General features: G+C 44.2%; 1 protein-coding gene across 6 annotated transcripts in view; it reads right to left on the bottom strand.

The window, feature by feature from the left end:
* TRIP12 (thyroid hormone receptor interactor 12) overlaps positions 1–22,115 on the bottom strand; it is a 151,896-nt gene that overhangs the window by 94,490 nt on the left and 35,291 nt on the right. For 4 of the 6 annotated variants that reach the window (XM_084639182.1, XM_084639181.1, XM_084639183.1 and 1 more), the window contains exons 2-4: positions 18,193–18,339; positions 2,457–2,582; positions 676–1,475 (exon numbers count right to left, since the gene is read on the bottom strand). In XM_084639182.1, the coding sequence (XP_084495308.1) occupies positions 676–1,475; positions 2,457–2,582; positions 18,193–18,290 (1,024 nt within the window). In that variant the 5' untranslated portion in view covers positions 18,291–18,339. The remainder of the gene's footprint in view (positions 1–675; positions 1,476–2,456; positions 2,583–18,192; positions 18,340–22,115) is intronic. The other 2 variants (XM_084639184.1, XM_084639185.1) reach the window with 1 other exon arrangement.

Here is a 22,115-nt window from a genome sequence, read left to right as displayed (position 1 = left end):
CATAGTAAAGTCCCAAGCTTTGAGAAAAAGAGTAGTAGTACCGTATTCTCATTTTGATTACACAAGGATTTTTTCCCCCCTCCAGATAGGCTTAGTTCAAAAGGAATTTTGGGGGACTTATATGACCGGTGTTATAAAGACGTCAGACAATCACCACAATGGTTCCTTTTGGCCTTGGAATCTATAAGAAGGTGGTCTATAGTTTTATTTATGTTTTATGAGTCAAATGTCTATACTTAAAAGTAAGAGAGGTACACTCATCTACCCAATACAATTCTGAAGTAGAATTCTAGGGGGGAGGGCGAGGGCCAGGGTGATTAAAATCTGGAGCTCCCGTAGTCTTTAATGGAATTTGCAGATGTTCAGTACCTCAGCATTTGGCCCTTAACTGTAATAGTCATTTTTCATCTAAAAATAAAGTTTAACGGGGAGCATTTATTAGACGTCTATACCATAGACAACGAGCCAACAAGACTGAATTTTGATCATCAAGAACAGACAAGAACTTAATCATAAGCCGATGCATTTTACCAGAGAGTTTAGGTCTAGCGGAACTATTTTGCAGATTGCTTCAGAACCAAAACAAAAATGTCTATGTAAAGTTTTTTCCAGGCTGAGTTTCAAAAATAAGACACTTCACCCTTCCAAAATAAAATAAAATATTTATCAGCTTACTTGCTAGTTTAGCCTGTAATCCTGAAGGTCCAGGTTTTGATGTCTCTGACTTTGAAGAGCCTGGTAGAGACAGTTTTGTTTTAGGCAGGCTAACTTTTGGGCTGAAGCGAGCGGCCCAGTCAAACTTTGAAGAGCCACCTGTTTTACTTGGTTCTTTATCTCGGCTACTCCTTCTGGGACTGGGACTAGATGCAGAACGGGAACGCCTCGCCTTGCTCTGGTCTTTTCCTTGTTTTACTCTGGCACCCTGAGGAACTGTGGAAGAAACAGAGGCAACAGCAGAAGAGGAGGAGGATGTAGAAGCTGAAGAAGAAGAATCAGTGATGTTGCTACACCCAGCTTTGGCTGAGGTCACCGATTTTGAAGCCAGTTTGCTGGGTTTTGCAGACCTCTCTTCAATGCCAGTTGATTCAACTGCTGTACCACTCTTTATACAAGATGAGCTCTCTGTCCTTTTCCTTTTCTGACTTCGGGAGCTACCGGTAGCTCCACCCTTTCTGGTATGAGCCTTGCTCGTTGATGGCAATTGTGCAGATTTCGACTGCTGTTCTTGGTCTAAGGGTCTTTTCTTAGATTTAGTATGTGGCTTGTTTGTTTCCGAGAAAGTTTCAGTATATTGAAGTGCTTTGGGTTTTTTAGCAGAGCTAGGGGAATTGGTCCTGTTATAATCTGGGCTAGCACTGCGTTTCACTCCTCGAGAATGGTCTTTCTTAGGCACCTGCCCCGTTTTTTGCCTCTCTGAAGTACTGACTTTGTCTGGGTCTTCTTGTGGTATTATAACTGCAGATGAACTACAGCCTCTGCAGAAGTAAGCAAAAACAGAGTTAATATAATACTAAGTTACAAGAAACTTTACATTATTACAATAATTGAGACCAATTTATACTAATTGTTGGCATTCAAGAAAATGTAGATATATCCTAATCATGGTCCATTACAAGGTTTACATTAAAAAGGAAAACATGCTTAGATGAAAAAGGTTGCATTCCAGATTTCAATTATGTCACTTTACTAGCAAGACCAAACTAAAATAAAAAAAGCTGCAAAATAAGAGCATGGAACACTGTCATCTATGGATTTTTAGGGGAGTTATGAGAGGATTTTAAATACCATTTGGAGTATAGTACCTCTTGTTTCACAGACGACAACCAAAATACCTCAAGCCACTATATAAATATTTCAGAACTAAGTTCCACAAGAAACCAAGGAGTATTCAGTAATGCATAACCAGTCAACTGGATTTCAGAGGAGTGGGAATTTTTTTATAAAGTGATTGCAATTTACCTCTTATTACAGTCACATGAAATATTTCAAAATGGTTTAGTTCTCTTCAACAGGACTGAAATATGATCTATTCTAATTTAAGGGGCAGGAAGATGAAAATGGTAAGCAAATAAGACATCACCAAGGTTCTCATCACTAAAGCAGCCTGATACCAGATCATTTTATATTTGCTTTAATATATTACAGAGTTCAGAACTGTTTGGGAAATTTGCATCTTACCCAAGATGTAGGAAAGTTTCAATTTTCAATATATAATCCAGAGCTAGTTATGCAGAATTTGTTTTCTCCCCATCACTGATGAAATGGCGTTTCAATTTGTGACTTTTAGTTATAATGCAATGCATGAACATTTCAGACACTGACCTACATCAGCTGACATTAAGCCTAGATTAGTAAAAACTAGATGTCAGACATTTGAGTCATCCAATATGGTTAGAATATTATGTACATTCTTGAAGTGCACATTACACTTGTTAACAAGAATATGAAGCAGTTACCTTTTAGAAAAGTGTCCCGTGGACTGCTCAGAAGTAGTATTAGACTGCACTTTGGGTGTCTTTGAAATAGATTTTTTACTCTCAGGAGGGCTATGTGCCTTATGTTTTGCCTGCCCTAAATGTGACCTGTCAGCAGAAAGTCAAAACAGAAAGCTATCAGGAGTCTGAGAAGTAGATAAAAGCCTGTAGGTGGAAGGTTTTTTTTGTACTTTATACAAAAATATATTAGTGTAAGTACAACTTCACATACTTCTTCACATCAACCTTTCATTAAACAAGATCATACTAAAATTTATTCTTCTAAAGTGTCATGTAATGTTTTGTAAAATGAAATGCACTTAGTAGTGATTTCTAACCAAATGATTTTGGGGCATCTCGAATAAGACAGACATTGTAAAAAAGTTTCAAACCTAAAGAATTGTTAAGCATGACATTATCTGCAGTTATTCTGCTATGCAAGCCCATCCAATTCCCAATTATCCACTCAAGCATGAAACACAAGACATGACCAAATAAACTTTCAAAATTAGGGCAATTGTTTTAGAACAGGGAAAAATATTAACACATCAACCTTGAATGCTTCTATGCATCAGAGCTAATCCAATAAAAGGTGTTTACAAGTTTGCCCTTTGCTGTTCAATTTCACAAATCCACCAGTAAGGGTTCTCCCATGGGCATAGGTAATCCACTTACCCAAGGGCTGGTAGCTAGGTTGATGGAAGAATTCTTTAGCTTTTATAAGTTATCCATAGACTGTACCACGGGGATATACTATTAGGTATATTTCTGCTGCATTTTACCTGTTAATGTTCATGTGCTTCCACTGTTGCTACTTTGACTTTGTAAGAGTAGACCCCTATTATGCAGAATATGATATAGGAAGAGGACCAGGCTTTAAGAAAAATCACCAATAATGCTTCAGCTACTCCAGAACGTAACTTGCTTCTTCCACTAACACAGAAGATATTCAAGCGACATAACTAGGGCCCTACCAAATTCACGACTGTGAAAAACACATCACGGACCTTGAAATCTGGTCTTTGTGTACTTTACCCTGTAAACATGCAGATTTCATGGGGGAGATCAGCATTTCTCAAATTGGGGGTCCCAACACAAAAGCGGATCATGGGAAGGGGGTCGCAAGATTATTATAAGGGGTCATGGTATTGTCCCCCTTACTTCTGTGCCTACTGCTGGCAGTGGCGCTGATTTCAGAGCTGGGTGGCTCAAGAAGAGTGGCTGCTGGCTGGGCACCCATCTCTGAAGGCAGCACCCCGCCAGCAGCAGTGCAGAAAGGTGCCATACAATGCCATTCTTACTTCTGCACTGCTGCTGCTGGCAGCAGCGCCGCCTTCAGAGCTAGGCTCCCAGCCAGCAGCCACCACTCTCCGGCCACTCAGCTCTGAAGGCAGCGACATCGCCAGCAGCAGTGCAGAACTAAGGGTGACAATATCACGACACCACTACAATAACCTTACAACCCTCTTTTGGGTCAGGACCCTGCACCACCATGAAATAGCCAATTTAAATAAGCGAAATTATGAAACTTACCATTTTTTGAATCCTATGCTCATGAAATTGACCAAAATGGACTGTGAATTCGGTAGGGCCCTAGACATAACCAGTTACCCAAGAATCAGAATTTTACACATGCTATTAACTAAGCATGTCTATTTCCTGATCGTTTGCAAATTATACTGAAGTAGGGGAAGGTTAGAAATTGTGAGCGCCTCCGGCCTTGAGAAATCTAGTTCTTAAAGTTTGTTTAGAGACACCAGGATGATGGGGAGGAAAGCAGAGGAGTTGTGCATTGACAGAGAGCAGCAGGTGTCCCAGCTTTAACAGGTTAATAAAGCCTTTTGACAGCTTGTTTCCAAAACCCTATAGAGAATCTACAAAAGTGATCTTACCAAGGAAACAGGCAAGCCATAAGAATAATGGACCTAAGAAAGAACAGCTATGAAACAGCTGCAAAGTCAAGAGATTATGATCCATGGACTGAAAAAGGGCGCTCTATCAGCACATAAAAAAAAGCTATTCACTTTTAAACCTGTGTAACTGTTTTCTATATGGGTTTTTGTAGCTTGTGACTAGAGGAAAATAAGTTTTAAAACTTAATGAGGAGAGGAAAGGGGGGAATCAAGTGGTATTTTTAATGCAACTGATTTACCATGGCGAAAGAAGTTCCAACAGGCCACCCCAAGAGACTGTACGTTACCCTTTCAAAAGAAAGGATCCAGTAAAGTTAACTGATCTAAAGGTAATACAGTAGTGGCTCAAAGCAGGGATGCAGAAAGTGACTAAAATGAGTCCATGAACAGAATGAGCCATCAGAGTTGCTGGGACATAGAGGCCCACTATTGGAGGTGACCTTTCCATAAATGTACTTTAAAGATACATTGTTTGAAAGCACCATCCACGCATGGGCAGTATTTTTAATTCATGGGCAGTCAAAGCACTTAAGAAGCTGTCACAACTTGTAACATATGTGGTTGAGATGTCACAAGTGAGTTACATATACCATATAAATCCATTTGAAAATGCCTTCTTCTAATCCCATCTCTTGTTCTCCGACATCACTGGAAGCAGGCAAGGCAAATTTGAAACTGCTCCAAGAAATCATATACAGTTTACGAAAAATATTTGAAAATCGTCTAAGATCATACATTTGTGTTTCTCCCAATTATGCTCATTCAATGATTGTGGAAAGATTAAGTGTTGGATAGTTTGAATATGAAATACCCAAAGACTGAGAACTTTAAGAAGACAGCTGGAAGAAAAGTTTTAGGTAGTATGGGGAGTTCAGTCTAGGAGGACTTAAGAATTTTTAGGCTGCTTTAAATTCTTCGAAGATCAGGGTACCCCAGTCCACTCTATACAAAGCATTCTGCCAGATCAGGTTTGAGCTAGCAAAGTTACAAACGGCATTTGCAATGAGATTTTAAAGGGTTTTCATTTGAAAAATGAAAGATTTTAAAAGTGCACCACTTTTCTCCCCAGAAAAGGGAAGAACAGGCCCATTTAGTTTCAATTTCTTCCACTTGGGTTCAGTTAGTATTAAATAGTTAATCTGATGTTATGGCAGTCTGATCTTAAAGGGAACTGGTTCTTCCTGGTGCACCTTAAGCCTCCACAAAGAAGAAAACTCAGTTGAATTCAGACCTGTACACACGATCAATGGTCCAAACTGGCAACTGAAAACAGTCTGCAAATGGGATTTAATTAAAAAAAGACGGCACAAAAAATTCTTAAGGCTTATTCCATAATTCAAAGCTGTCTCAGGACTTGTCCCTGGGTGTTAAAAGCACTCAGTGAGAGACATTTTTAAGAAGGAAGAAAACAGATATCCTACCCTTCAAACCCTTGATGCTCCCATCCTCTGTAAGTACTATCAATGTCAACACTATCACTCCATGCATTGAAACTTTTCACCGCTAAATAAATAAGAGCTATAGGCAGAATTTTAGGCAGCTTTAGACCGAATCTGAAGGTTCATACTCTGTTCCATCCTCAGTGGGGATGAATTTGCTGATGTTTCTTTAGGAATGTGTATATAGAAGAATGACACCTGGACACGGTTTCCATTGAGGGATGACCTGTGCATCTTGCATGGTGTTATAAAGGAGAAAAAGGCATAACCTCACCTTAAGCCATAGTAATACACACACAACTGGGCAATATTCACAAAGTTTCATCCCAGGAGATAGCTAGCTTTCTCCTAAGCACTGAACAACAGCACCCCTGTTTTACAGCATTTATGGAATGGTTCACAATGGGAGATCTTGGAGGGGCTTTGAAAATTAGGACCAGGATGCTTAACTCAGTCTGGAATAGCTAGGGAGCCATTTACCTATTCCTCTTTGACAATAGTCAGCATTATAAAGAAAGCATTAAGGTAGTCTAGCCAACAAGTAGATGTATAAATCTTTGCTGGCAGGAAGCATATTGCTGAAATTTAAGCCCAAAGGATTGTCACCTAGACAGTTAATGGATTCTCAAAGCAGAAAGGAGAAAAATCAACTTTCTATGGACTCTTCAGGCAAGTGTTTTTCAGTGAAGGAGAAGCAGCTCCCCATCACAAGTCTGATATTTGTAGGGTGTCAACTGAAGCCTTACTATATGACATAAGCACAAGTATAAATACGTAAGTGCTAAAAATACATAAAGCACTCCTTCTGATGCACTTGCCTCAACCTGAGCTCTGTGTAGCTTGTTCCATTACAAGAGAATAAAAACAAAAAGGTGCAGAGACAAAGGTAAGCAGGCCAACCCTAAGCAATTGGAACTTCCAGTATGACTCAGTACAAGCAAAAAGAACCTCCCAGGGCAATTGCTCTAGAGAGTGTGACCACCTACAGTACCTTTCTGAACACTCCTAATGTGATTTTGACAAACTGCTTGCAAGCAGGGTTGTGCATCAATTTTCTCTTGCACATTCAGAGTATTCAGTTTATTTTTTGTCATCTAATCTTTCTCACCACTTGTCTTGAAGCTGGGTATACTGGCTTAACAACAGACTACCCCTGGTTTAGGTTAAGGTCCAAATTTCTTGGTCAAGGTATAGTCACGGTCTAGACTGCCGAAAAAATTTTAAAAAAAAACCAAACAGTAAGAAAGATTTTTGGGTCCGTTCAAAAGCATCTGGCAGTCTAGATTTGACCCGTAGGCCACCTATTAACTACCCCGACCTAAACGATAGCATCCAGTCCACCGTTACCAAGTATGTGTAAAGTGGTAGTTGCTCTGCAAAGCTGTAATCTAAGCATAAGGACTCTCCACCCAGGATGAAATAGCAACCTTGCTAGTAAGTTCAGATGCTAAAGGAAGCTGTTCAGATTTGACAAAGTCAAATGTTAAGAGGAATTAACCCACTATGGTTATCAAATCATTGTAGAAAGGGAGAGAAGAAGAAAAGGGACCACCAGAACAACGGAGCAGACATCTTTGCTGAACTGCACATAAATGACAATTGGATTTTTGAGACAGAAGTCGTTTTTATTGGTTTGGGCAGAGATCAGGAAGCCAGAAAACTCTGTAGATGAATCCTAGCTCTGACACTGAGCTCCCTATAGCTGGAAAGGCAATCTCCCTTCTACCTCATAAGAGTGTGTCAAGGATTAGTGCTTATACAGTGCTTCCAAGTAATACTCTAGTGTATGCATTACAGTAAGTTTAGCACAAAAAGCTATCTACCATTGTATTGTGAGTTTACTTTTTCAGTCTTCCTCAATGATCACTAGCCTTGAACAATTTTAGTGTCCAGTGTTGCTACTTAAATATCTTCTCTTGGAAGAAGAGAAGATTGAACGCTGTTATTTCCATACTAATCTTTTGAGAGTTAGCTATTTATTCTTACACATTCCTTTAGGTTTCAACCAATTTAGTGTACAACAGGATTTGACACCTTGCTTTGCCTCAAGCATCAGACTCTCACAAGCCTTTTTCACAGTCTAGATTATATTCCACTTGTGTTCTATTAGCTACTTTTAAAAAGTCATTCAAGCCTAAGGCCATGTCTACACTAGCAAACTTACAGTGGCACAGCTGTTCTGATGCAACTGCACCACTGTAAGTAAAGGCTTGACTACACTTGCGAGTTAGAGTACATTAAAGGAGCTCACTACCCTTCCACACTGGCAAGGCACGTAGAGCACTCCTGGTACTCCACCTCAGGGAGTGGAATAACATTTTATGCGCCCCTGCTGGAGCACTGCGGAACCAGTGTGGACGCCCTGGTCTGTTAGTGCGCTCTGATCGGCCTCCAGAAGTGTCCCACAATGCCTGTTCCAGCCACTCTGGTCATCACTTTGAGCTCTACTGTCCTGCCCTCAGGTGACCAACTATCAGACCCACCCTTTAAATTCTCTGGGGATTTTGAAAATCCCCTTCCTGTTTGCTCAGCCAAGTGTGGAGTGCTCTCAGCAAATCTTTCCACGTGACCACGCCTCCACATGCCAGGCGATCCCCAGTATGGGCCAATGGCTAGGTGCCGGACCTCCGTGTTGGGGGGGGAGGGAAGGAGGAATGCTGTCCAGTCCCAGCTGCGCTCCAGGCATAGGAATTACGACACCATCGAGCAGATATCAAGGGACATGATGGAAAGGGGCCACAACCAGGACGCACTGCAGTGCAGGGTTAAAGTGAAGGCACTGCGGAAAGCCTACCGCAAAGCCTGTGAGGCAAACAGACGCTCCGGTGCTGCCCCTGCGACCTGACATTTCTACAAAGAGCTGGACGTGATACTTGGGGGCAACCCCACCTCCACTCAGAGTACCACGATGGACACTCCAGAGCCCAGTTCTACAAGGCATGAGGAGGAGGAACAGCAGCAGCAGCAAAGCAGGAGCAAGAGTGCTGAGGCGGAGGAAGACACTCTAGAATCCCTAGATGCATGCAGTCAGGAGCTGTTCTCAAGCCAGGAGGAAGGTAGCCAGTTGCAGCGGACGGTGCTTGGGGAAGGACAAAACACCAGAGGAGTTCCCAGTAAGCGGCTTTTATTTTGGGAAGGAAATTATTCAGTGTGGGCTCTTGGGGCGAGGAGGGTTAGGGCTGCATTCATGCCTAGATATGGAATAGGGCACTGATGTGCTCTCTCACATCCCGGTAATCGGCCTCAGTGATCTCGTCAAAGGTCTCATTCAGAACTTGGGCAATGCATTTGTGCAGGTTTCTCAAGAGAGCCACTGTGGTCCTTGTCCCAGTAAGGCTAACTTGTCCACACCACTATGCCGTGAGGAGCGAAGGGACCATTGCTGCACACAGGCAAACTGCATACGGGCCAGGGAGGAAGCCCCACTGTGCTAGAAGACCCTCCCTTGCTTCCCAGGTCCCCCTCAGCAGCGAGATATCTTCCAGGATGAACTCCTGTGGCAAATGTGAAGACAGTGTTCAGTATAGGGGCCCCCGCCACTGTTGGCTCTCCCCAAGGCACAGAAACCCAGAGGACAGTACAGCCATGAAACAATCAGTCATGCTGGACATTGTACTTACTCACCATTTTGGGGCTCCTGTGGGTTATGTGCACTTGCTCTGGGACAGGCAAATTATGCTATTGTGGAGACTGTGCTTCCCCTTAAGTATGAGGGAATCATTGCTCTGTCTGGTGTGAACAATGCTGTCTCTGCTAAGTGTTGCATTTTACCTTTACAGATGCAACCTTCAGATATCAGCCATCCGTGTTATCACTGGCCAAAAGACTCCAAAGAATCAGAAAGAGGCCACGTAGAAGCAAGGAAGACATGCTGCATGAAATAATGCAGCATTCAAGTAATGAAAATCAAAAAGTGCAGGAGTGGCAGGACAGCGAAAGGAGGATCTGCCAGCAGAATGAGGAGCACCGGCACAAAAGCCCAGTGCTCTGGCAGCAAAGCACAGATGGGCTGATGAGCACAATGGCACGCCAAGCAGACTCTATCCAGGCGCTCATAGCCATACAGGTGGAGCACTACCGCGCCCGTGCCCGCCCCCCTCCCATGCAGACCTTGTCCCAAAACTTTCGCTTGTGCCCCCATGTCACCTCCAACCCACTTTCCCCAACATCTGGGTTCTTACCGCCACCAGCTGCCTCCAACACCTTTAGCTTCACCACTCAGCCCTGAAAACTATGATCAGTGTCTACAGGAAGTGAAGAGTACTCCCTTCTGAATGTTCTTGGGATTATGTAGTCACTGGACTGGTGGTCCATGAGACCTAGGACCACAACTCATACTCATCCGATACCTCAGGGGGAGATACATCCATTACATGGTTGGCTGAAGTCCATGTTGGTGAATTCTGGCTAACAATGTTATGTATGTGTAAACTTGTATGTGGTGCAGAAATCTCAAGCAGGTTCTTACTGTGGTTGATGGATTCCTTTTGATATTGGTAACTACTGTCTGAATAGAGTGAAACCTGTTCACATACTTTTGCAGATTTGGAGTGGATAACTACTCCTATGAACAAATCACTTGGGAGACTTTTGTAATCTACCTTGATGCCCAGCTGCCTGAACAGGTGAAGGACAGATCAGAGCTGTCCTGATGAAGTTTGCCTTTGACCATCCAAAATAGATTTGGGTATATGTGAATGCCCTACCTCTTCAAATATGTAGCCACTATAACTAGGCATTTCTTTCCTATCTCAGGGCTGTGGAGAGCATAAATGGTAGAGCTTTGTATGGTATTGGTAGCACTTGGAATAAAGAGGACTAACGGAGGATATGATAGAGGTCTAAGTAAGTAAGGAAGTGTAAATTACTCCTTCTCAGAACACAGGGCCCAGGGATCACCAAATGAAAATTAATAGGCAGCAAGTTTAAAAAACAAAACAAAAGGAAGTATTTCTTCACACAATGCACAGTCAACCTGTGGAACTCCTTGCCAGAGGATGTAGTGAAGGCCAAGACTAGATAAGTTCATGGGAGGATAGGGCTATTAGCCAGGATAGGCAGGGATGGTGTCCCCAGCCTTTGTTTGCCAGAAACTGGGAATGGGCAACAGGGGATGGATCACTTGACGATTATCTGCTCTGTTCATTCCCTCTAGGGCACCTGGTATCAGCCACTGTTGGAAGACAGGATACAGGGCTAGACGGACCTTTGTTCTGACCCAGTATGGCAGTTCTTATGTTCTTAATAATTGGGTCCTACTATAAATCCCAGATACTTCCATATTCCAATTCATCTGGCACACAGGAAGTATAAGCCTTTGAGGAAGAGCTACAAGCCAGTCTTGAACCTGAAGGGATGATTCAGGATGGCAAAGCTTGCCTCAGTCTGAGACTGCATATATTTGTTCAATACTCAGTCTCCTTAGGTACAGAGTAGGACAAAGACACCTATTTTTCTGCAGAATAAGGAGATACCAGTATATGGAGCCTCTTTTATTGCTTCTTGTCTTGGCCTAGAGCTATTTCTTTTAAGATTTTCATGGAGTAGGGTCCCTAAAGAGTGACAGGCAAGAGGGGTAGGTAGGGACAAGAACTGAAATTGGAGGAATTAGCCTTGACAGTTTCCAGTACCCATCTGTCAGTCAACATTGCACTCCAAGCACAAAGGGGTAAAAGCCAGCATCCCAATGTTAGGTATGAGAATGGCTCTGGTCTTATCCGAGCATGGATCCTGCTTCAAACCTGCTGCCTGGAAGCAGATGAAAACTGGCCAGCAACTGAGGAAAACGACTGCCACCTCTGAGAGAATGACAACTTTTTTCTAGGCGGAAACCCACAGAACAGTTGCTAAAGGTAGGTGGGAATCTTCTCTGGTTTTCCCTTGATATCTACAAAGTGTGTAATTTGGGGTTCAAGTGGAGCTGGGCAGTGAGCTAAGTGCAGCCCTGTAATCTTAAGAAATTTAACACATGGTCAGTGCATGTGCTTAATAGGTTTGTAACCTTAAAGGGTAGAGTCCTCAAGTGTTCTTTCCACCACACTAGGGATGTCAGATTTTTAGCCATGATGCTGTGTGCATAATTACTGCAGTGGCCATGGACCTAGCCAGTGTCTGATGCATCCATAGCTGCCTGTAGAGATTTTGCAGCAGAATTCAATCTTTGCCATTGATGGTTTTCAACTCTGCTCTGGATTCCTGAAGGACATTGGCTAGAAAGAAGCTAACTTTACCAACTTGGATAGGGTACTTTGTAAACAAGGCCTGATATATTGATATTTGTAGCTGGAATGATGCTGACCAAGAAGCTGCTTCTAAAAAGATATTATTTCTTAGGGTCGTTGTTTCTGGGGTCCTTTCAGACTGTAGTCTTCTCATGGACTGGAAAAACCACTAATGAATCTGGTATTATGCAGGTGTAAGATTGGTCCAACCTCTTTTGGGGTACTGAGTGGAGAACAAAGTTACAAGCACTGTTACCAGATATTAGTTGGTTCATCCTCAATAATTGGTAGTGGTATTCTGGCAGGAGTGGAAGAATGCGAAGTATCAAAAAGTTAGTAATCTTTATCTTCCATCATCCAAGTCTCTATTTCAAGGGTCTAAGTTCTTTCAGAAACTCCTGGAAGCCTCCATAGTCAGGAGTCGATGAAAGTGACATCAGGAGAATATGACAGGTCATTGGGAGGGGATGAAAGGCATTGCTCAAAAGGCTCAAGACCAACCTATTCCTCCTTTGCCAGCTGTTCTTGTTCATTGAGATAATGGTCTGGCAAATGGTGCTGAACGGACATGAGCAACACATCTCAAAGAACCACCGTTACAAACAGTTTTTTTCTTTGAGTGCTTGCTCATATCAATTCCATTCTAGGTGACTCACAAGTATTATCTGTGGAGGTGGGCTTGGTGTTCACACCTTAGCGGCTTGCAGTACTGTTCTACTGAAGCCAGCATCATCCTGGGCCTGCTGGCTAAGCATACAGTGGGACATAAAGGTATGGACCGATGACCAGATGGCTGCCCTACAGATGTCCTGAATAGCCACTTGGGCCAGAGAAGCTGCCAAAGAGGCCTGCACCCTGGTAGAGTGGGCAGTGACAAATCACTGGGGGCTGCACCTTCGCTTGATCATAACAAAGCGAATGCAAGCAGTGATCCAAGAAATTATTTGAGCGGATACAGGGTGACCTTTCGTTCTGTTGGCCACAGAGACAAATAATTGCATTGACTTTCAGAATGGTTTGGTTCTGCCAATGTAGAAGGCCAGAGCCCTCCTGATGTCCAAGGCCTGTAGCCTGCACTCCTCCTCTGACTTACGCAGCTTTGGAAAGAAGCCAGACTGGTAAATACATGTCTTTGCTCAAATGAAACAGAGACTACATTGGGAAGAAAGGCTGGCTGCAGTCTTAACTGGACCTTGTCCTTGAAGGCCGTGTAAGGAGGTTCCGAGGTGAGTGCCCAAATCTCACCTCGGAACCGGCGGGCTGACGTCACCACAACCAGGAACGTGACCTTCCAGAAGAGAATAGGAAGCCAGAGGCTTGAAGGGGAGACCTGTGAGCCACAACAGCACCAGATTCAAGTCCTAGGGAGGAACAAGATCCCTGGTATGTGAGTAAAGGCTCTCCAGGCCCTTAAGGAATTTGGCAGTGATACCTTGAGAGAAAACTGACCTGCCCTCGAGTGGCAGGTGGAAGGCTGAGATGGCTGTGAGACGGACTTTGATCTAGGAGAGCAACAAGCCCTGGTGCTTGAGATGCAGGAGGTAGTTTAAAATGAGTTGCAATGAAGCTCACTCAGGACAAACAGCTTTATCCGCCATCCAGCAGGTGAACGGCTTCCATTTGGCCAGGTAGGTCACTTTGGTGGAGGGATTTCTACTTCTCAACTGGACTCTCTGGACCTCGGTTGAGCACTGCCCCTCCTATACATTTAGCCACACAGCAGCCAAGCTGTCAGATGCGGTGCGGCTAGGTTTGGGTCCAGAAGACTACTGTGGTTCTGAGCGGCAGCTGGAATGGGGTCACCACCAAGAGGTCCAGCAGTGCTGAACCAGTGTTGGCATGGCCATGCTGGCACTAGGAGGATGGAAGATCTGTCCTGCTTGATCTTCATGAGGACCCTGGTCAGCAATGGCACCGGAGGGGAGGAATACATCAGAGCCCCTGACCATGGGAGCAGGAAGGCATCTGACAGGGATCCTCTGTCCATACCCTGAAACAAGCAGAAAAAAAAAAGTGGCATTTCCTGTTCTGCCTGGATGCAAATAGGTCCATCCAGGGAGTTGCCCACTTGTGGAAGGTAGAACTGACCACCACTGGGTGAGGGGACCACTTATGGTGAGATAAGGAAGTCCTGCTGAGGCGGTCTGCCCAAGCATTTTTGGCCCCTGGGAGGTGAGAGGCTATGGAATGTCTGTGCTGCATAGTACTTCTTTTCCATCTTCTTGGTTGTGGGCAGAATGGAAGATGGGGTCTGCCATACAGACTTGGCAATTTTCAGGACTCCTGGGTGAATGGGCCATGCGACCAGGGCTGAGGCAAAGGAGAGGATGACACTGAAGCGGTTCGACTCCGCAGCTACCTCCTCAACCTCCAAATTCAGGTTGGCAGCCACCCTCTGCTATTGGTTTGTGAGTGCCCCATCACCACCTCGTCTGGGGACAAGGACAACTGCATTGCTAGAGGGTGGTGTCCCCTTGCTCAATTGGGAACTTCTCTGTGGCCTCCAGGGCCTCCTGTGAAGTTGCTTCGGACTCTGCAGCACGCCCCAACTCCAGTGCCAGCTGCACTGGGGGTAGCCTGTCCAATGCAGCCTGGGAGGAGTGGTGGGAGCATGGTGCCAGCATCACACGTACATCCCAAGGGTTCCAAGGATGTACCGCTGGGCAGGCCATTGCTGTTGATCACATGCTGGTGCCTGTGCAAGTGTCTTGGTGGGTTCCTGCCGAGGAGACTATTCATTCTTTTGGGGGGAGGGGGGGAGTGGGGAGGCGCGGCGGCTGAACCGGCCCTCCAACCCAGACCACTGTCCTTCTGGTGACCAGGGTGGGGCTGTCTAAGCCTGAGTCTTTCAACTGACCCTCATTGGTGACTGGTATGGAGGCAGCCAGGACTGGTGGCTGCCCAAAGAATGGTACTGGGACCCCAGTGACTGGTACCACGACCAGGAACAGTCCCATACTGGAGGGGACTGATGCCTGGGAGATGTGCAAGGCGATGGCAATCAGTACCTGGCGATCTCTGGTGGGAGGACTGACAGTACCATGAATACAGGGATTGGCGTCGTGACTCCGGAGTCCCATGTCAATGCATTCTCATTGGTGGGGACTGTGGCACAAGAGATCTGGGCCTCCTGGCCGGAGACCGAGGCTGTGATACCAGGATCCTTGGCCAAGGGGAACAACGCCTTCAGTCCAGGGACAGCAACGCTCCACTGCCTTCAGGGGCAGTCCCATAATTGACTTGATAGTCAGTACCAGTGTCTTGGCAGGATCCGCCATACGGCCAGGTTGGCCTAACTGTTCTTTGGCCACTGGGCCCACTTCACGCGCAGATGGTCCTGTGATGGGCCAGTACCCCTACCCCTGGAGTCGGAAGCAGGTCCCTCCCTTGGCTAGGAGGTCCGACCATAGCGGTATCCCTAAGAGCCTCCACAGGGGGCACGAGGTCTAACGCAGGTCCTTTGCCTGAAGTTCCCTTCTTGTGTGGTGCCTGTGGACCAGTCGGCTTAGACTGCTTCTTTGGTACCGGTGAGGGGGAACAGCGCTGGGCAGAGTCCGCTGCTGGTGGAACACTTCATGCCAATGCTGAAGTACTGGGCATGGAGTCAGAGTGCAAGGGCTCCGATGCTGGGTGCAGATCAGCCTCCATGAGGGCCCTAAATCAAACGTCCCACTCAGAGTCCAGGAATGAACGTTTTTGCAGATCTGGCACTTTTTCTATGCACGTTCCTGGGGGAGTCGCAACAGCTGTCGTGAGGGTCACTGATGGGCATCGGCTGGCTGCACTCTGAACATGGCTTGAAGCCTGGGAAATGGGGCATGCCCCGCTCTGGGACAAAGTCCCAGCCGGGACTCTAACTACTAACCTACTATTCAAACACTTAACAGCTAACTAATCACTCAACTAATCTCAAAAGGAGAATGATCTGAACAGTGAAGAATCACTAATGCTCTTGCTAAGACAGATCAGGAGCTCCAACCAACCGTCACGGGCAGTAAGAAGGAACTGAGAGGCGTAGGGCCAGTGGCACCTGATATACCACCGCATGAGCGCAGTGCTCCAGAGGGCACCACAGCAGGCCCTATTGATACGCTACAGCAAATATGTCCAAAAACTGTGCACGTGGTCTCGCACACACCTAGAATGGAACAGACATGAGAAAGCACTCGAAGAACTTCCTATTGTTTTTGACCAATGGGATGCAGGGCACCTCCTGGATGTTGGTCCCCAGTACATAGAACAGGGTCATGGTGGAATATTATAGGGATACAGCTGGTTCCAATATGACTGACCAGGCCATTGTCATGCCTGAAGAGGATGAGACAGAGCTCTGAAATTCAAGTCCCTGCTCTGCAGAGAGGCTCTCTCATTCATTAGTGTGATCAAAGAGGAAGTTTCCCTGATAAAGTGGGGAGAAAGTGTGCCCTGGTGAAGGAGACAACGCGTAAGCTCCCTGCAGAGGCGATACTCTAAATTTAAAAAGGTACCAAGAAACCATAACTAGGACATCAGTGCCAGAAACATAGCAACCTCTTTGCACACTGAAATCAGCCTGTACCATTAAAGGTTTCTATTATCCATGCTGATGTCAGTACTAGTACCAATGTTGATACCTGTGGTTCAAGGTCACCAGAATGGTCAGGTATAGGTACTGAAAAGGTCTTGTACCTTTTCAGTACAGAGCCACAGACTGAGAAAGCATCACATCTCCTTGTTGAATGAGCCAGCTTAGTGCTCCCTATTGCGTCTTAGGAATGGAAGAGGGGACTCTGTTTGAGAAGTCTCTACAGCTTGGTGTTTGGATCTCCCCTGCATTGGTGAGGAGCCAATGCTGGTCTTTGCTGCCAGTGTGATTGCTTAGAAGGTGGCTTACAACTGCCCCAAATCCTTGCCTAACAGTGGCACGAATGCAGGCACCAACACTGGGTGTTGTGTGGTGCTGGCAAAGACAATGGCTGACTAGAACTTAAGACCAGTTCTACCTTGAAGACAGATTCTTGTTCCTTGGAGTCCAAAGTGCCTTACTGGTGGTTCAAGTTGCATCTTGAACAAAGTGAACCTGGATTTTCTTGTCCTGGTCAAAAAGGAACAGCTAACCAAGCAACAGTCTCACACACTGCTCTCACCAAGACAGCAGACTATGGCCATCTGAATGTGGAATAAGACTGTTGCAGGGCAGGCAAGTTTTGAAACTTAGAGCTTTGAATCCACCATTCTAGGCCAAAATGGTGGCATAAAGTGCTGAGGAAAATGGTTTTTTTTCCCCCCCAAGGTACAATAAATTAGAGGTTTACTCCTTTCAAGATCCCCAACTACAAGAAGTGAATTCTGCTAAAGGTAGTGGGCAGACACTGCTTGTTTCATCTGACTGCCACTGGTGGCAAGAGAAAACCGAGGAACAGTTGTGACCGTACTGCTATTTATATCAATGGATAGACTAAAACTAGCATTAGTGGACCAAAGCGTGGCCAAATGCCTCCTTGACTACCAAGAAAAACTCTTCCTGTGTGTACAGCACAAGGCAGCAGTCCTCTTGTTAGTCAGTTTTGTATGTTGTCTCTTAAATACAGGAGGTGTTTTGAGAAACTAATCAAGCAGCAAAATATCTAATTTGAGATCAAACAGGCCTCGTCACACAAAATGCTTTGACACGATACAAGTAGTTGTTTTCACTTTGTAAAAGAGAAAACATGTCAGTCACTTGTCCCATTTAAAAGGAGTCAGTTAACCTGAAATGGTGTTTACACTGTCTACTTGCTGTAATGGAGATATGTAAATAAATCCCATTTCGGGGTAGTCTGGACGGATTTTGTTTTTTGGGAGTTCACAATCACACTTGGGCTATGTGGCTCACGAGAAGAAATTATTTAATTTTCCACATTCTGTGTCTAGATTTCATGCTAGCTGGAAGATTACATAACCAGATTACATATTTTACACTTCACCTGATCATTTCAGCCTACAACAGCACTGCAGCTGTAATTTGATGAAAACACATTAATGAAGTCGCAGCAATTCCACTTATTAGGATTACAGAACTTGAAAGACTGAATTTAATAGCATCAAGTCATACTGTATTTACATACTAATATATGCCTTTTGTTCAGAGATTTTCAAATATACTTGTAGGTAATCGTGATCTTACCTTCCTCCTACTGTGTCGTCTTGTGGTTGGGCCCCGGCAGTGTTCCTCTGTGAACGTCGCAGTGACCCCCCTGGATTGTTATTAGGCCGGTTGGACATTGGCACCTCTCTCCTGAAGGGACATACCCTTTCTAGACACTACCATTCACTGTAAGAAAAAAAAGTCAATACACTTAGATCAGACACAGAAAAGGATTCCTGAAGATACTGTATTAAGAAAGAAAAGTATCTTCATGGAAGGCTTAAGTCTGTTCCAAGTCAAGGGATACTCTAAAAGATAACCAATATACACTGAGCAATAATGAGGTTATTTAGCCAACATGACATTCTATATTAGAGATTTTTCTAGAAAAGAGCATCACAAACTAAATGCTTTTGTGGAAAGACATAGGATACGGACTGTTTAAAACCCACAGCATTTGTAAATATATTTAGGGAGAAATCCATTCTTTTTAGTGGTACATACCTACATACACTATTAAGTTGACAACTAAACAAGTGTCCAAGAAACTGTACACTTCCTTATGGAGGGAGGTGGCACAGTTGTATTGCTGCCAATTCCTGAGAGAAGGGATGCACAAGATTAAAGAGGAAAAAGAGATGCTTTAAAAGTACAGTAGTTGAAAATGTTAAACTTCTGCATACATGTGTGAATTACATAAACATATAACCATTCAGCATACGAGATGCAGTCATCAGCCAGAAATTCTTGTTCAAAAATCAGATGAAATCTAATCTGTTTTTAAAGTCGTAAATTCAGTGCTCCCAACAATTGCTAGAGAAAAAAAGTTACCTTAAGATAATCAACTCAAGTAACACTTATTGAAGTAAAATAGGTACATGATGCCTTTATATTTCTTAATCTTGGGAGGCCTACAACTTTCTCACAGATACCTTGTGACTTTCTAAATATTGCTTTGCCAATGACAAGACCCCATACTGTCCTGCCAATATCCTTGGATAGAAAGGTATTTCGAGATGTATGCTTGCTCAGTTCCTAAGCAGAGAAAGAGTACCACCTCATTGTAGCAAATTATGCTATTTTGTGTTTATGTAGGCAAGCCGATAGCAATTGAACTGTGGTCAGTAAACCTATTTTTATTTATGACTCAATCCATAATTTTAAAAAATCAAAAAGGGGATTTGCAGGTAAAAAACAGCTGCAACAAAGAATACAGCATAACTGAAATGAAAGTAAAAAGAGGACAGGGGAACTGGATAAGGTCCAAAGCGTTACAACTTTGAACCACCACTTGGACTGCAGTATCTGTTAAAACAGATATTAAAGTAGTGATAATTTAAGGGGAATTTTTAGCTCACATTTTGAGAGCTGAAGCATAGCTCAGCACTTAGTGCAGCCACTGAAGTCATTTTAAAAGCTTGTGTTTTCTCATATATTAGTGAGAGGTATTTTGAATAGCAGATATCCAAAACCAGTACTAGAGATTATTAAAAGTAGTGTTTGGCATGTCATTCCAACATTAGTCCTCGTGGATCCGACAAGTTGACCAGTTAGATAACACTAATGTTCCCAACGCCTTCACAGGCTTTTGCCATCTCTTCCCTAGGATATCACAACTGCTCACATGGATTTTGCAAGATCTAGATTTCAATGTTGCATTGTAATGTGATCACGATGCTAGACTAGTGGAAGACTAATACTAGACGCTCTTGTCTGTTAGTGCAGCTGCAGCATATTGCGGAGTCTCTGTAGAACTCAGACTGGGATTAGCATTAGGCACAGGATGCCTACATTATTCCCCACCTCACAATATTAGAGATAATCTGCAAGAGAACCACCACACTGGTTTTCCCAGAAGCACCAGCTCTACACAGACTGAAGTCAACTAATCTTTCATTTGAAGCATTTGCCAAGTCACAGTAGGTCAACTGTACAGTATTCAACTAATGTACAAGTTTCCCTTCAGAAGCATAGCTCTGATGCATTCCCCCTCCTCTGCAAGAAGGGAAAAAAAACAAAAAAACAGCCACCCCACAGACCTGAGCTGTTCTTCATGGGAGAGATTGTATAAGATTTCCAGCTACATGACTAAATGGTGACAGAATTTCTTCTGGCAGCCTGTGCACTAAAAGTACATTTTGTCCACAGCCATTTCATTAACATTATCTACTTACATAGAGAGTAAAAATTCTCCCTACCGGGGGGGGATATCAAGTGAAATTAAAATGCATAGAGGCAAGGCTGCTTGAGATCTAGATTGCAGGAATCCCAGAGAAATGGAATATACTGTTATGGAAGGCACTAGCAGGTGGTTCTGTTATGTTTTTGCTCAGCGAGTGAGCAAGTATTGCAGTGTTGCCAACTCTGGTGGTCCCGTCCCAATCAAGAGAGGATTCTGGTAGGAGCTAGACTGGAGCCAGTTTTTCAGTGACATGAGACGCTCCAACCCAGAGAATTTAGCCTTCTCCATGACCACCTGTCTGGTTAATCCACCCAGGAGGTGGGGCAATCAAAGCTGCTGTAGGCAGACCTCTTGCACTCTTCCTCCTCACAGCAACCCAAAGCCATTCTCATAGGAGGAGGAGGAGGGGTAAAAAGGGAGCAACATGAACAGGACAGTTCTTCTGCCCCCCATCCCTCCCCCATGCAATACCCAGCCTAGGAACAGTGTGCCCCCTGGCCTGGGAGTGGAGTCAGGAACCGAAGAGAGTAGAGGTGAGGTTGGGAGAGTGTGCTGATGACAGTTGGAGCAGAACTGCTGGGGAGCAGACAGGCAGATGCAGGGGCAAGAATGACCATAACCCAAAAAGTTTGGGAGAGTGGACAACAATATTTGTCTCACACAGGAGATGTGCAGGTGGAGTTGCAAAAAATTAAAATGCCACCCTCCCTTTCCTGCAGTAGTCGTCTTCGGCTCCCTTCAAAAATCATGATTTTTTTTTTTTTTGGGATCTCTTGAGGTTTAATACTGGTATTGATTCTTAAAATATGTTGTTGGTAATTTAAATTATGCCCAAGTTTTTTTAGTAGAGCCATCTTTTAGGAGAAGGAACAGCATCAGCAGAAGTGTTTGCTTCCTACCCCTGGGCTAGTATCAAATTCTGAAGCAGAGTTGCTTTCTGGAATCAGGCAGTGGCATTGGCCTAAAGTTCCTGCAAGAAGCAATTGCACTGAAAGTTGTACACGTCCTGGAATGAGATGGCCAGACATGCATGCACATGCACAAGTAAAAATAGGGCATGATACTCTCAGCATATATTCTGATTCAGATCACTAATTACTCCTTCACCACAAACTGACTTGCAAGCACCCAGATTTCTGCTAGGCAGTGGAACAATGCTGTGGTTGGAACAGGACTCTGGCATCTGTTGCAGGAGGTAACAATTCCTTAAACAGTCCTCTTGCCTTGTCTCTTTCACCAACAGAAACTAATCCAAAAAAGAAAAATAAAATTCTACCTCACCCACCTTCTCTCTTGCATATACTGGGACAAAGACGGCTACGACCCCACCGCAAACACCAATGAAAATGTTTTATGTAGGAAGAATTTCAAAAATCAGAGTCAATGTTTTGGCTCTCAAATTGAAAAGGCTGGATGTCACAGAGGAAGAATTCCATTCCAAATAGCTTAGAAGATATGGAACAGGAGAAGGCAATTCAGACCCAGAGAAGTGGAGCTCCACTCTACCTAGAAAGCCTGGGAGGATAGCTATTTTTTCTTGCAAGCCTCTGCCTACTCCCAATTCTAAAACAATGTTTATCCTCATTCTGTCCCTCATGTTGCTCACTGTACATGGATCCCTAAACCAAATCAGTCCAAAGAGACTCCCACCTGCAAGTGATATTTACTACCACTGAAGTTCAAATGTGTGCTGATATTTTCATGGTGTGGTGCATTTTTGGAGTTCAGATAAATAATTGGTTTTTAAGATTACTAACTGTAATCCTGTCTCACTGCTTCT

This window comes from Lepidochelys olivacea (assembly GCF_965140295.1).
Source record: "Lepidochelys olivacea isolate rLepOli2 genome assembly, chromosome: 9".
NCBI lineage: Eukaryota > Metazoa > Chordata > Testudines > Cheloniidae > Lepidochelys > Lepidochelys olivacea.
This window is presented reverse-complemented; position numbering and strand designations above follow the sequence as displayed.